This window comes from Sceloporus occidentalis, unplaced genomic scaffold (assembly GCF_023333645.1).
Source record: "Sceloporus occidentalis isolate IW3139 unplaced genomic scaffold, rSceOcc1.0.p SCAF_6, whole genome shotgun sequence".
Lineage (NCBI taxonomy): Eukaryota > Metazoa > Chordata > Lepidosauria > Squamata > Phrynosomatidae > Sceloporus > Sceloporus occidentalis.
In genome coordinates this window covers 596,935-613,041 of record NW_028316986.1, presented here as the reverse complement: position 1 = coordinate 613,041, position 16,107 = coordinate 596,935, and the positions used below count along the sequence as shown (strand labels likewise).

At 47.2% G+C, this 16,107-nt stretch overlaps 1 protein-coding gene across 3 annotated transcripts in view; it reads right to left on the bottom strand.

Annotated features, from left to right (window-relative positions):
• The window catches only part of LOC149310291 (ethanolaminephosphotransferase 1-like), a 51,229-nt gene that overhangs the window by 14,746 nt on the left and 20,376 nt on the right, over positions 1-16,107 (bottom strand). Inside the window, exons 2-3 of one of the 3 annotated variants that reach the window (XM_089528651.1) lie at positions 2,802-2,870; positions 2,376-2,484 (exon numbers count right to left, since the gene is read on the bottom strand). In XM_089528651.1, the coding sequence (XP_089384777.1) occupies positions 2,376-2,484; positions 2,802-2,870 (178 nt within the window). The remainder of the gene's footprint in view (positions 1-2,375; positions 2,485-2,801; positions 2,871-16,107) is intronic. The other 2 variants (XM_089528652.1, XM_089528653.1) reach the window with 2 other exon arrangements.

The window sequence follows — 16,107 nt, the reverse complement described above, 5'->3', positions numbered from 1 at the left end:
GAGCCTCAGCCAGAGGGGAAGGGGCTGTGTTTGTCCCCCAGGAGCCTTGGAAACCACCCCCTGCAACCCCAGCCCCAGTTTTTTGGCCCACCAAACAGCCTTTAGGAGGGAGGCATGGGGGTATTTCTGTCACACTTTTGCCCCTTTGGGTCATTTTAAGCGCCAAACACATTTTTAAAAAAAATTGGCGGCAGGAAGTGACTGATGATCACTTTTTTTAAAAAGGTGTTAAAATGGGTGAAGAGGAGTTCAGAACAGGACAAAAATTCCCCAACAACTATAGAGATCATTTGTGGGGGACTTTTTTGAACAACCTTGACCCCTCAGGGGCCAGAATAATCACCCCAAAGAGGGGCACATGGCCCCTGGGCTGCATGTGGCCCACTTGTCACCTCTAGGCAGCCCTTGGCTTTCACCCATCTGGTGCCAGGCTGTCATTTAGGGGTCATATTGGTAGATGCCACCACTGGAACTCTTCCTGGGTCAGAAGTAGGCACTAGGGTGCCCTCCAAACTTGTGTTACAGTCCCAAAACTCGCCACCCTCCTGAGTGGGACAGGCTGTACCAAGAGAGAAAAGAATAGGCATAAGGTGGAAATTGTTCTGTACCTCACAGCAGTATCAAGGAGGCCTAACAACAAACACACAACCCTCCAGAGCCCCTCAGTGGGGTGAGGGCCCCTCACTTCTGGGGCATTTCCCCATTGCAGAACTGGAGGAAAGAGCAACGCAGTGCCCCCAAGCAGATGATGGCAGGCGCATGCATCTCATGTGATCTGTGCACCCTTTTCCTGCCCATAAACATGGGCCCAACGTGTATCTGTTTGGTTTTTTGTGGGTTTTTGGGGCTCTGTGGCCATGTTCTGGAAGATGTTCTTCCTGATGTTTCGCCAGCATCTGTGGCTGGCATCTTCAGAGAAGGCTTGCCTGGAAAAGTGGGTGTATATCTACTGTGTGAGCCTGGGAATGCAGGAGGGATTTGCATGTGTCTTGTTCTGTGCTGAAGGCTGGCCTCAGGCTGGGAGGCTAATGCAAAGGAGGATGAGTGTCTGCTAATTGGTGATCATTCTCTGCTGGAAAAGCCCCTGACTCTGCATGGTTTCCCATTTGTATTTGCTGAGTCTTTATTTTTTTATTCCTCAGGACTGGTAGCCAAACCTTGTTTACTTTGAGGGTTTCCTCTTTTCTGTTGAAATTGTCCAGGTGTTTGTGGATTTCAGTGGCTTCCCTGTGCATCCTGACATGGTAGTGGTTGGCATGGTCCAGGATTTCAGTGTTTTTAAACAGTATTGTATGCCCAGGATGGTTAGTGGCATGTTCTGCTACTGCTGGTTTTTCCGGCTGGCCCAGTCTGCAGTGTCTCTCATGTTCCTTGATTCTGGTTTGCACACTGTGTTTGGGGGTCCCTATGGAGACTTGTCCGCAGCTGCATGGAATGCACTAAACTCTTCCTGCGGCTGTGAGAAAGTCTCTCTGGTCTTTGGCTGAGCGAAGCATTTGCTGGATTTTCTTTGTCGGTTTGTAAACCATTTGAAGGTTGTGCTTCCTCACCACTTTGCCTATTCTGTCTGTGACTCCTTGGATGTTTGGTAGAAATACCTTCCCTTTGGGTGGCTGCTTGTCTTCACTTTGCCGGGTTTTCCTTGGCCTGGCAGCCCTTCTGATGTCTGAGCTAGAATAACCATTGGCCTGTCGAGCCTGGTCCAGATGCTTCAGTTCATCTTCCAAGAAGTGGGGTACGCAGATGCGTTTTGCTGGGTCAGACTGGGCCAGCCAGAAAAATCAGCAATAGCAGAACATGCCACAAACCATCCTGGGCATAAAATAATGTTTGAGAACACTGAAGTGCTGGACCTTGCCAACCACTACCATGTCAGGATGAACAGGGAAGCCATTGAGATCCACAAACATCTGGATAGTTTCAACTGGAAAGAAGCAACCCTTAAAGTGAACAAAATTTGGCTACCAGTCCTGAGGAATAGCAAAATAAGGACTCAGCAAATGCAAATGGGAAACCATTCAGAGTCAGGGGCTTTCCCAGCAGAGAATGATCACCAATTAGAAGACACTCATCCTCTTTTTCATTAGCCTCCCAGGCTGAGGCCTGCCATCAGCACAGAACAAGACATATGCAAACCACTCCTGCATTCCCAGGCTCACACAGTGTATATATATATATATATATATATATATATATACCCAACATTTTCCAGGCAAAACATTCTCTGAAGATGCCAGCCACAGATGTTGGCGAAACGTCAGGAAGAACATCTTCCAGAACATGGCCACAGAGCCCCCAAAACCCACAAAAAACCATGGATGCCAGTCATGAAAGCCTTCGATTTCACAGTGTGTCTGTTTCTTATGAAATCTTACCGGATGCATAAAAGTCAGGGTCAAAGTAAGCCATGAGGAAGAAGTTGAAGACAAGCAGTAGGAAGCCAGAAAACGTTATCAAATTGGGGGCCAGCCACGTGGGGAAGATCTATGGGGGAAAGCAGCAAGAACACATGCAGAAAACACACGTTAGTGAGCTCGGACAGCAGCCCCCGGACCACCGCTGACAGCCCAACTTGCTGGAAGTCTGGGGGGGGGGGCGCGGCATAAGACGTCTAGGCCACAACGGGATCCGTCTCTCCAAAGAGGGGAGACCATTAGTCACCGGCTGAAGCGCGCGGGGGGGGGGGGTCACAGCCGCCAGACAGTGGCCGGGGAGCGCCGTGTTAAAACGAGTTCCGCATCAAACGCAGAGCACGCACCGCCTGAGACGGGGGCCCCAGCATGCCAAGGGGCCCGACTCACCTTGACCACCGTGTTCCAGAATGGGTGCATCACGTAGAGGGAGAGCGGGTTGCTGTCCACAGCACTGTACTGCAAGGGAAGCCAAGAAAGAGGAAAGAGAGTGGGTGAGAGGAACTCCAGCAGCCATTTTCCACAGGGCCACCCACCCACCCACCCACCCAGGGCAACAGAGACCCCTACCCTCTTCAACACCCCCGTCGCCCAAGCAGCGTCCCATGCAACCAGGTGGCCTCAAGACCTCTCTGTTGTGCATCTCCTGGATCTTGCACCCCGGGAAGGCCTCATCCTGTGGTTCAAACCCCAGAGGTCATAGAATCATAGAGTTGGAAGAGACCGCAAGGGCCTTGATCCAGTCCAACCCCCTTCTGCCATGCAGGAAATCCAAATCAAAGCATCCCCGACAGATGACCATCCAGCCTCTGTTTGAAGACCTCCAAGGAGGGAGACTCCACTACACTCCACAAGGAAGGAGTGTGTTCCTCTGTCAGACAGCCCTTACTCTCAGGAAGGTCCTCCTAATGTTGAGCTGGAATCTCTTTTCCTGCAACTTGCATCCATTGCTCCAGGTTCTGTTCTCTGGAGCAGCAGAAAACAAGCTTGCTCCCTCCTCAATATGGCATCCCTTCAAGTATTTAAACATGACTATCATACCACCTCTTAACCTTATCTTCTCCAGACTAAACATCCCCAGCTCCCTAAGTTGCTCTTCATAGGACATGATGGTTTCCAGACCTTTCACCATTTTGGTCACCCTCCTCTGGACATGCTCCGGCTTTTAGGTATTACAGTCTAAAAGCCTATTAAGCCATCTAACAAGTAGAACCAGTTAGCAGCTAAAACTGAAAGGCTTTAATAAAAAATGAGTACCAGTTCATATTGGGGTTCCGAGGAAAGGGCCTCCCATAGCCAGGGTTCAACAGCAACAGCGAAGTAAAGCAATCCACTGGATTACTTTTCCCGGGACAAGGAAGGGAAAGTGAGGAGCATGCCACCTTGAATAAAGGCTCATTTAATTCAAGGCCCCTCCATCCTATAAACCTGCCTGATAAAGAGCCATTTACTTGCTCATTTTGCAATCCAGATTATTCAGTTGCCAACGTTCCAAGATCCCCCATAGATAACAACATCTGTGGATGCTCAAGTCCCATTAAATACAACGACATTGCAAAATGGAGTCCCTTATAAAAAATGGAAAACCAAGGTTTGATATTTGAAACTTATACTTTTTTTGAACATTTTCAAACCGTGGATGCTTGAATCTGTGTATAAAAAATCCATGTATAAGAAGGGCCGACTGTATATCAGGGCTAGCCTGAAGAAGAATAGCCCTCCCTCCAGTCCATCTGCCTTGGTCCAGGCCTCGGAGGAAGAGAAGAGACACTAGACCTCATCCCCTTTCCCACCACCATTCCCTTCTCCTTTTGTGTCATGTCTTTTTAGATTGTAAGCCTGAGGGCAGGGAACCGTCTATTATCCCCTCTGTTGTAAACCGCTCGGATTCCCAATGATTGGGCGGTATATAAATAAATCCTATTATTATTATTATTATTATTATTATTATTATTATTATTATTATTATGTATATAGCAGAAAACTAACACCGTAAACTAGAGCTGTGAGAGTGTGGGCCTGTACCATGGAGAAACCAGCTTCCGTTTCAGAAAATGGGGGAAATGTCAGATATGCTGGAAAGTAGTAAAGGAGATAAAGGAAGCGCCTACTTCCAGTAGACTGACCAGGAGTAATCCCTCTTGCATTGGAGGAGGAAACCTGGCTAGTGTCGGAGGCCAGGTACACAGGGGATGAACCATAAAGGCCTTTGTTTTGACCGGAGACGCGTAAGCCAGAGCTAGCAAACCCCTCTGGCATGATTGCTTTTTCACTGGACACCTGGTTAGCTGGGCAAGGCTAAGGGCAGAATAAAAGCGTTAAGGCAGAGCTACGGATTAGACTGCAGGAAGAAGGCTGCCTGGTAACAGCTGCACCGTTCTTGATAGACGAAGAGCCAATCTATACGCTGGTATTAGTCGGGCTTTGCTGAAACAGACAGATGCTATTAGGATATTAACAAGGCTGGAGAAGATTAACCCTGTATTCAGACAAGTCTCCCTTCTCCCAGATGCCTGGGACCAGAAATGTTTTCGATTTTTTGGGTCATATTTTGGAATATTTGCATATGCATCGTGAGGTTATCTTGAAGATGGGAACCAAATCTAAACAGCAAGTGTATTTATATTTCACATACACCTTATACACAGAGCCTAAAGGTGATTTCATATGCAACGTGTTAAATAATGTTGCGCATGAAACAAAGTTTGTGTACATGGAACCATTAGAAAGCAAAGGTATCCTCATTTCAGCCACCTTTGTGGGCAGTTTTGGATTCTGGGACTTTGGATAAGGCCAGGGAAACTCTACTTATATGTAGTTCCTCAAGAGATGAGAATGGACACCTGAGTGGATAATGGGTTAAGTTGTATTGTTAAGAGGGTTATGGGTATGACAAAAGGGACAGAATTCTGTACATTAAGAAAAGCCTTTGGGACATGTCTGTGTAATACCTTAACAGACCCTAGCACCAAATGGCTAAAGTAAAGGGTTGGAAGGGCCATGTTCCTACATGCATTAAACTAGTACAAATCCTGTTAAAAAGATGCAGGGAGATAAAGGTTCAATCCTCTCTGGAAGTGTAACATCCGAATGGCTGTGTGATGGGATGTAATGAATGCATGGCACCTCACATGCAATGTGGTGTAATGTGAAAAACTCTGCACACTGATAGCTCCTTGTGCGTTTTTTGGGCTATAAGGGCATGTTCTAGAAGGGTTTCTTCTGAACACTTCCCCAGCATCTCTGGCATCTTCAAGGAATGCTGGCATAGAAGAGTGGGGTATATATACTGTTGGTTGAGAGGAAGGGATTTCCATGTTAATCTGTGTATTGTTCTGTTGTTGAATGGGTTATTCATGACCCATTGTCTGCTGGGAAAACCCCTGACCCTGAGTGGTTTTCATTTGCATTTTGCTGGGTCTTGATCTTACTGTTTATCAGGACTGGACGCCAAACTTGGTTCACTTTAAGGGTTATTTCTTTCCTGTTGAAGTCATCCAGGTGTTTATGGATTTCAATGGCTTCCCATTGCATTCTGACCTGATGGTTGTCGGCCTGGTCCAGCATTTCGGTTTTCAAACAGCATTATATGCCCAGGATAGTTTTTAACATGTTCTGCTACGGCTGGTTTTTCTGGCTGATTCGGGCACTTTTGGGTGAAAGCACGTCCTCCTAGTTCAAAGCCCATCCCATTCCAGCGGCCATATATCCGCATTCCTCGACCGTCCCAGGAACCGGATGTCATTCTTTCTGATTAGTTTACTACTTCTGGTGTATGTCAATGGGAATCTTTGGGCTTGTTTCAAATCTATGTCACTTTAAACAAGGAAGACTTGTAGATCTCTTCCAACTCTATGTCTCTATCCTTCAAAACTGTATTTATGAATGAATGTATGAATGAATCTTTATTTGTATACCGCTATTCCCATGATCACAGCGGTTTACAACAGTAATAAAAACATACCGAAACTACAAAATCCAATAGAAAGAAATCCCCCCCACATTAAACAATACAGTACAGCAATAAAATATCCATCATTCAATCACAGTTAAAACAGTTAAAAACCAAAGCACCAATTACATCCAATACAATACAGCAACACAAGGGGAGAAGAATGGAATTAGGGAACATGGGGGAAAGCTTGACGAAAGAGGTGAGTCTTTAGATTTTTCCTCCAGGGAGGAGGCTGAGCGGAGCTCGTCCGGCAGAGAGTTCCAGGTCTGTGGGGCTGAAGCAGAAAAGCCCTATGTGCAGACACCACATCTCTCGTATTAGGGACTCTCAAAAGTTGTTTCCCGCCCGACCTGAGAGTGCGGGGCGGATTATATGGAGAGAGGTGGTCCTCCAAGTACCCTGGGCCCAAGCCATTTAGGGCTTTATAGGTAAAAACCAACACCTTGTATTGCGCCCGGAAGCAGATTGGCAGCCAATGAAGATCTTTCAATACTGGTGTTATATTGGCTGGCTCTGGAGTTGCCAGTGACCAGCCTAGCTGCCATATTCTGGACAAATTGTAGCTTCTGAGTTTGGTACAAGGGTTGCCCCATGTACAGTGCATTACAGAAGTCGAGTCGAGAGGTTACCAGAGCATGTACCACTGTTTCAAGGTCCCCCCGGCCCAGGAAGGGTCGCAGCTGGCGTATCAGCCGAAGCTGATAACAGGCACTTCGAACTGTCGCATCCACCTGAGAAGTCAGGTGAAGCGACGAGTCCAGAAGCACACCCAGACTGCAAACTGTGTCCTTCACGGGGAGCGTGACCCCATTTAGGACAGGTGGAAAAATTTCCATCCCTGGACCAGGGGAACCTATCACAAGTACTCCCGTTTTCTCTGGATTCAGGCTGAGTCTATTTTCCCTCATCCAGCCCATTACCAACTCCAGACAGGCACTGAGCGGAGAGATGCCATCCCTAGTCACTGCATCAGTGCACTCAATGTATTTAGCATTTCCCTTCTCACCCAGAGTTTGTGTTGGTCCCTAAAACCAGTTGCTTTGTCACCAAAAGACAGAAGGAAAGCGGTGCGGAAGGTGTGTGCCGTGTGCCGTATCCCAGCCCACTCTGGGCAGACGACACTGTTCCAAACACAGAACTCTCAAGCCATTTAGGAGCTAATGAGATTTCAGTTAACGAAGGAGGAGAAGATCCTCGGCAGACTCTTCCAATCCCATTATCTCTAGCCTTCTCCTGGGCTTTGAAGGAGAGGCTGAGCTGCCATTCAGACAAGGAGGATGGGCAGCTTGCAGTGAGTCCTGCCTTGACTCGCAGAACCACAAACAACCACTTTTGTAACTGCCATTCCCAAAATCCTCCAGCTGTCCTAGTCAGTGGCCATGCTGGCTGGGGGGTTCGGGGAACTGCAGCCCCTAAATACATAATGTGCTCAAGTTCTGTCAGAGGCTGAGATGCTGCCCATTGCAAGCGCCTGCAAGAAAAGCCACTTAGCTCCCGGAAGAAAAGGAAGAAATCCAGACCGCCAAAAGCAGAGAGCAGCTCCTTGGGCACAACTGCCTTGCAGCAAAAAAGGCAAATGCTATCTTAGCCTGAAATAGACAAGGCAACTGTTAAGTGGATTTGTAACTGGTTGACCGGCCGAACCCAAAGGGTGCTCAACAATGGCTCTTTTTCCACCTGGAGGGAAGTGACCAGTGGGGTCCCACAGGGCTCTGTCCTGGGCCCAGGGCTATTCAACATCTTTATCAATGACCTGGATGACAGAATTGGGAGCACACTTATCAAATTTGCAGATGACACCAAATTAGGAGGAATAGCTAATACTCCAGAGGACAGGATCAAGATTCAAAATGATCTGAATAGATTAAATAGATTAGCCAAAGGTAACAAAATGAAATGCAACACACAGAAATGTAAGGTACTGCACTTAGGGCAGAAAAATGAAATGCACAGATATAGGATTATGGGGGACACCTGGCTGAATGAAAGTACATGTGAAAGGGATCTAGGAGTCCAAGTAGACGATAAGTTGAACATGAGTCAACAGTGCGATGCGGCAGCTAAAAAGGCCAATGCGATTTTAGGCTGCATCAATAGAAGTATAGTGTCTAGATCAAGAGAAGTAATAGTGCCACTCTATTCTGCTCTGGTCAGGCCCCACCTGGAATATTGTGTCCAGTTCTGGGTGCCACAATTCAAAAAGGACATTGAGAAACTGGAGCCATGTGTCCAAAGGAGAGTGACTAAAATGGTGAAGGGTCTGGAAACCATGAAGCCCTATGAGGAAGGACTCAGGGAGCTGGGGATGTTTAGCCTGGAGAAGAGAAGGTTAAGAGGTGATATGATAGCCCTATTTAAATGTTTGAAAGGATGTCATATTGAGGAGGGAGCAAGCTTGTTTTCTGCTGCTCCAGAGAACAGGACCCAATGGAGCAATGGATGCAAGCTCCAGGAAAAGAGATTCCACCTCAACATTAGGAGGAACTTCCTGAGAGTAAGGGCTGTCTGACAGAGGAACACACTCCTTCCTTGGAGTGTAGTGGAGTCTCCCTCCTTGGAGGTCTTCAAACGGAGGCTGGATGGCCATCTGTCGGGGATGCTTTGATCTGGATTTCCTGCATGGCAGAAGGGGGTTGGACTGGATCAGGGCCCTTGGGGTCTCTTCCAACTCTGTGATTCTGTGTAATAGAAGTACAGTTTCCAGGTCAAGACAAGTAATAGTTCCTCTATACTCTGTGCTGACCAGGCCTCGTCTGGAACACTGCATTCAGGTCATTTCAAGAAATATATATAGACAAACTGGGGCAGGAACAGAGAAGGGCAATGAAGATGGGAAGAGGGATGAAGAGGTTGAAGGAGCTGGGCCTGATCAGCCTTGTGAAGAGAAGGCAAATGAATGGGTCTGAAGAGTGAAGGAAGCCTGAACTCTCAGCAGAAACTGGGGATGACTGAACTGAGGCCATTGTGCTTTGGACGCATCATGGGAGAACATGATTCATGGGCAAAGACAATAATGCTCACCAAAGTGTAAAGCATTGCAAGAAGATGGACTCTATGGAGGAAGCCCCAGCTCTGCCCTGCCTTTGCAAGACCTGCAAAGATGTGATTGTTTAAGTATTGGAAGGGGAGTCATATTGAGGATGCAGCAAGCTTTTTTTCTGCTGCTCCAGAGACTCAAACACAGAACAATGGATGCAAACTACAGGAAAAGAGATTCAATCTAAACATTAGGAGGGACTTCCTGGCAGTAAGGGCTGTTTGACAGTGGAACACATTGCTTGGCCTGAGCAGGGCTGGGGATGATCAAGGGGTTGCTTGGAGGTCTCGCATTCAGAGGGTTGCCATAAATCAAATATGACATAATGGCAAACAACAATAAAGGGCACAGAATCCTGGTTTTCTGGGGGGCAGCCTGTAGGGAGGACTGGCGGGGCAGTTGGTGACCCCCAGTCTTGCCAGAGAGTAGCCACTTTCCAGTCTCATCTTCTGGACAAGCACCACCAGTAAGAAGAACCAAATCATCCCATTCAATCAAGGACTGAGTGCCAGCCACAAGCCATCCTTTTCCCCATTGTGTAGCTATTAAGCCCCAGTGGGAGACATTGCTATAGGGAGCTCAGCCTCAGGAGGAGGAAGGAAAGCAGGCTTGGGAGCCATCTTCAGAGCAGAGCCCGGAACGGAGGGAGGGAGAAAGAGAGGGAGAGAATAGGGCTCTGCTGCTGTTCCCAGGAAACTGACCGTGTAATCTTCGCACTGTGAAAAAATCACACTGGCATTTTAGTTTAATCACTTAGCGGACTAATCTAATCTTTGCTCACACAGCCGCCAAACAATAAGGCTGTGCCACTTAGCAGTGTTTTTTTGCAGACAGATCGTGCCTCCACTCGCGCCATCCGCCACACTTCCAGCGCAAGGCAGGGCTGCTAAGCCCCCCCGCAGCTCAGGCGGCACCCCCAGGATGGCACTTTCTCTCCTGGGATGCCTGGAGTGTGGGCAATGGGTCTCAGAGACCTCCATGCTCTTTAACGGCCATCTCCGGAGGACTTGGATCTCAGTCATCTCTTGGGAATACATTCCTGCATGGCATTGGGGGGCTGTGCTGGATGGCCCTCAGGGCCCCTACCACCTTTATGATGCCATCAAATGCTATGGCCCAGTCAGCTAGGGCATGCCACCCGAAAAGCCAGGGTGCTCAGGTCCAACCGAAATTCGGGAGACAACATAATTTCCCTGGTGTAGAAAGAGAAGCTGACTGCCCTGGGAGATGTAATGATAAAAGAATCCCAGAATCAGAGTTGGAAGAGACCACAAGGGTCCAGCCCCATTCTGATATGCAGGAACTCACCATCAAAACCCTGCCTGTGATAGATACCCATCCAGTATCTCTTTAAAAAGAGCCTCCAAAGAAGGAGACTCCACCACTCTCTGAGCCAGCAGCATCTTCAAAGAATCACAGAGATGGAAGGTTCATCCAGTCCAGCTCCCTTCTGCCATGCAGGAGCTCACAATCAAAGCATCCTCATTGACAGATGGCCATCCAGCCTCTGTTTAAAGACCTCCGGGGAAAGAGGCTCCATCGCCTTCCGAGGGAGCATCTTCCACTTTGAACAGCTTTATCATCAGGAGGTTTTTCCTAATGTTTAGGCAGAATCGCCTTCCTTGTAGTTTGCAATCATTGCTCTGGGTCCTATTCTCTGGAGCAGCAGAAAACAAGCTTGCTCCTTTCTGAATGTGACAACCCTTCAAATACTTAAACAGGGTTATCATATCATCCCTTAACTATCTCTTCTTCAAGCTAAATGTACCCAGCTCCCTAAGTCTCTCCTCATAGGGGTTTATGGTTTCCAAACATTTATCCATTTTGGTCACCTTCACCATAGAATCATAGAGTTGGAAGAGACCCCAAGAAGGGCCCTGATCCAGTCCAGCCCTGTTCTGCCATGCAGGAACTCTCAAACAAAGCATCCCCAACAGATGGCCATCCAGCATCTTTTTAAAAACCTCCAAAGAAGGAGACTCCACTACACTCCTCTGGACACAGTTTCAGTTTATCCACATCCTTTTTGAATTGTTTGGCCCAGAACTAGACACAGGATTACTCCAGGTGAGGCCTGACCAAAGCAGAATAGAGTGTCACTATTCCTTTCCTTGATCGAGACACTATACTTCTATTGATGCAGCCTAAAATCGCATTGGCCTTTTTAGCTGCCGCATCGCACTGTTGACTCATGTTCAACTTGTGGTCTACTTGGCTTCCACAACTCTATGGTAGGACCTGGGTCAGTGAATGGCCAGTTGTAGCCTGATTCCACCTGGAGCAACACTGGTGCATAATGGGTTCTGCTGGATCAGGCTGTCTGGCCTGTTGGCCCCTCATTCTCCCAGTCTCCTTAAACCAGGTGTCCCCCATAATCCTCTATCTGTGCATTTCATTTTTCTGCCCTAAGCAGTACCTTACATTTCTCCCTGTTGAATTTCATTTTGTTAGTTTTGGCCCAGCTTTCTAGTCTATTCAGGTCATTTTGAATTTTGACCCTCTCCTCTGGGCTATAACCTGCCCTAGAAGGAAAAAAATGCCAATATGCCTCTTCCCTTCAAGGGTCCACAAAGCCACTCTCCCAGTGACACAAGTGGACCCTGGCACACAATGGAGCCTTCTGAAAGCAGAGGAAGACCAGATCCCACTTCCATGGCCAGGAGAGATATGCTCCAAAGGCACACTTTCCACAACCACAACGGAGCCGAACCTTCTGCAGGAGCAATAGCAATAAGTCAATTGCCCCCAACAAGCTGGGGACCTATGAAAGGATGGAAGGCTGAAGGATGGAAGGAGCTTCATGCTTCTTTTTAATGGCTGAGCCTTAAAGGGCTCCGAAACGTGCCCAGCATCACAAGGCCATCAGAGCCATGGCCGATTTGCATTTGGTCACCTCTGCGCACCTCCAATCAGGATAATATTAAGGAGGGGCCGCCCATGACCCCTAATTTCCCTTCTTTCCTCCTTTAAACACATATAGGTACAGACTGTGCTGCAGGTGGAGAAGGGGATAGTCAAGGAAGGCGTTCCCAGTTAGGTTTTTTGGGGGGGTCACACCAGAGAAGAAGGGGTTGTGAAAGGAGAGGACCACTACCCCTTTGGTGCAAAAAAAGTACATGCCCCCACAAATCGGTGAACACTTTTAGGTTTTAAACAGGTTGGTCCTAAGGGACTGGCTTTACTCCTGAAAGGTTACTGGAGCAAAAGCCAACAGCCATCCTTAAGGCATGAAAATGGCATCTCCAGAAAGAATACGAGATGCAGCCAAGAGAAGGGTGGAAGCAAATGCCCCCCACTCCACTTTAAAGCCCCTTCCAAGATTAATCCCAGCATTGATCCATGCTCCAGGGTTGTCCAATTTTGACCAAATTGCAGCATGCTAGAGTTCGAATGGGTTCCCAGGGCCACCTAGTCCAACCCTCTCCCATGCAGGAATGCACATCGAAAGCATGCCTGAAAGATGCCCATCAAAACTCAGTCTAAAAGAAGGACAGTCTGCCACCCATCCCACGGATGAACAGCCCTCACAGTACAAAAAGCTCTTCCTAATTTCTTTCCCTGCCATTTGAATCCACTGGTTCTCCTCCTTCTAGTCTCCGGAGCGGCAGAAGACACAGCATCCCCTCGGGTAGATAAAGATAGCTCTGCCGTGGCCTCTCAGCCTCCTCTTTCCCCAGCTGGGCATTTTGGCCCTCGGTCACTCTTCCTCTGGACACCCGCCAACATTTCTATCTCCTCCTTCAACTACGGGGCCCAGAACTGGACACCTTTTGCCTCCTGCCAAAATAAACTGGATCACCTCTCAAGGAGACACAGGGAACATTTGCTCTTGCAAGCATTATTACCATTACGCTTAGGCCTGGCCTCTAAATGTGGAAAACCTAACTCTGCAAGGGAAGAAAATACATGCAGTTCCAGCTTTCCTTGCAGGAGAAAAAGGCAATGGGTCATAGATTTATAGAACCGACTGTATCTTGTAGAGGGGCGGGATATAAATTATTATTATTATTATTATTATTATTATTACTACTACTACTACTACTATTAGAGATGGAAGAGACCCCAAGAAGGGCCCTGATCCAGTCCAACCCCATTCTTCTGCCATGCAGGAACTCTCAATCAAAGCATCTCCATCGACAGATGGCCATCCAGCATCAATGAATCAATAACAACGGCTGCTACTACATTACACAAAAGGCGACAAATGGGAACATCCACAAGGCACAACAAACCAAGAGAGTATATTGCATTGAGAAATGGCTTGATCTGTAAAATGTGATTTGGTTTAAATCATGCCTGGTCTATGCCTGACTCCTTTCAGACCAAGAACTTTTACTAGTCCAGTAGTTTCTACTCATCTGGGCTTGAAGTAGAGACTCTTCCTCCCAATTGTCCCTTGACTGCTCTTTTGGACCATTCTTGGAAATGGACTTGTCGCCCGAAAACCAGGATCATCGCTTTTGCATTTCTATTGCTGTTCTCTGGCTGCATCTGCACTGCAGGAATAATTCCGGTTTGACACTACTCTAATTGCCACAGATCAATGCTATATGGCCTTTCCATATACAGTGGGCCCTTGGTACTCGCTGGGGCTTGGTTCCAGGATCCCCCGTGGATACAAAAACCTGTGGATGCTCACGTCCCATTCAATATAATGGCATAGTAAAAGAGCAAAATCAAGGTTTGCCTATGGAAATTTGTAAACACCTGTCCCTCCATATTCACTAGGGTTAGGGGCACAAGACCCCCGTGAATATGGAAAAACCGCAAATAACAAAAAGACCATATTTTTACCTGAGAAGACACCTCTCTAGGAATCTCTAGGTCCTCCAGTACAACTCTATGACCAACATCTGCCAGACACTGAGCATAAAACTGCGTTGGAGGAGCTACAAAGGCCTAGTGGAGTGTCCTCTCTAGCAATCTCTAGGTCTTTCGGTGCAGCTTTCAGTTAAAGTTGATCATAGAGTTGCACTGGAGGACCTAGAGATTCCTAGAGAGAACATATTAATCAAATCCGTGAATAACTATCAAAGCCACAAATATGGAGGAATGAGTGTGTATGTATATGCACTATGGCATTCCCATGTACAAGAATGCCATAGCACTGACCCGTGGCAATGAAAGTGGTGTCAAATCAGATTATTTCTGCAGTGTGGTTGCAACCTCTCTCTCTCACACACACACACAACCTCGAATACACACATATACACATATACTGGTATAAATGCCTGTCTATGGGTGTCTTGCTCTACGCCACTGAGGAAGTAGACTGTAGCGTTCGCGAGTTGAATTGTGGGAGACCAGAGTTCGAATTCCCATTCAGTCACGAACCCCAATTGGACGTTACTCTCCTCTCAGCCTCAGAGGAACCCCCACGATCGGACCCCCTTAGGGTCACCGTAATTCAATATGTAGATAATGAACCATAGCTACGGTGACCAAAGGTCCTCCTGTTCCAGGACATGTCCTACATTTCAACCTTCTGTCCAGGAGAAACGGCAAAATTTAGAGTATAATTAGGAAGCATGAATTTACATCTATATCAGTGCTTTTAGCTTTTATTTTGCCACATCTTCCATTTTTCTTGAATGTCCTCCATTTTGTGATGCCTTGTCCTCCTTCACAGTGAGGGCATCTGGTCACCCTGACCATAGCTACGAGAACTGCTCTCCTTATAGGTTTTAAAGGGTCCAAGGATACCAGCAGAGTTATTATTGACTATACAGAACCATTATTTTGACTATACTTGATTATCTGTTTTATTCTGCATTTTGTGTTTGAGTGTGTAGCGTTTTCCTTTTGCATTGTAGTTTTATATTGCATTTTTAGTATTGTATTCTAGTATTCAGCATTTTATAATGAAACTGTTTTTAATGTTTCACTCTGTTGTAAAGCGCCATGTCCATCAATGGCACTCTATACATAAATGAGGAGGAGGGAGATAAAAAGGCAAGACTGTTCTGCTGGAAAGACACCCAGCTCCTTGCTCTGGGTCCAAAGGATGGCAGGCGTTTCAACACATAGTGTCCAAAGGTTGTGTAGCTTCTTCCACAACCCAGCAACGGAAACCACCTTTGGACTGTGATGCCTCCAAGCCCTCATTGCTTTCTCAGGGGGAGAAAGGCCATGAATAAGGCTTTGGGGCAATTAACACCCTGCTAGTCCTCTTTGAGGAATGGGGGGCCCAATCCCAAACCTCCCCTCTGGCCTTTGCTGCCTGAAAAATGTCACTCCTTGGGACTAATGGCCATCCAGCCTCTGTTTAAAGACCTCCAAGGAAGGAGACGAGGGAGCAATGTGTTCAACTGTCGAAGAGCTCTTCCTTTCAGGAGATTTCTCCTAATGTTTAGTTGAAATCTCTTTTCCTGCAGCTTGCATCCATTGCTCTGAGTCCTATTCTCTGGAGCAGCAGAAAACAAGCTCGCTCCGTCTTCAATGTGACAACCCTTCTGGTCCTGGAACCAAACTCCAGCGGATACCAAGGGCCCATTGTACTAATGTCAAAAACTATAGCAAAGCTAAATAAGAAGACTAAACCAAGCATCGTGCCAAATTACAACCTGAAGAACCTCCCAGTAGAATTGAAAGAGAATGTGAAAAATAGATTTGCCCTATTAAGTGTAATGGATCGGGAGCCAGAAGAACTCTGGACTGAAGCCAGGGACCTTATCAGGGAGGGAGGCAAGAAGGCATTTTATCTG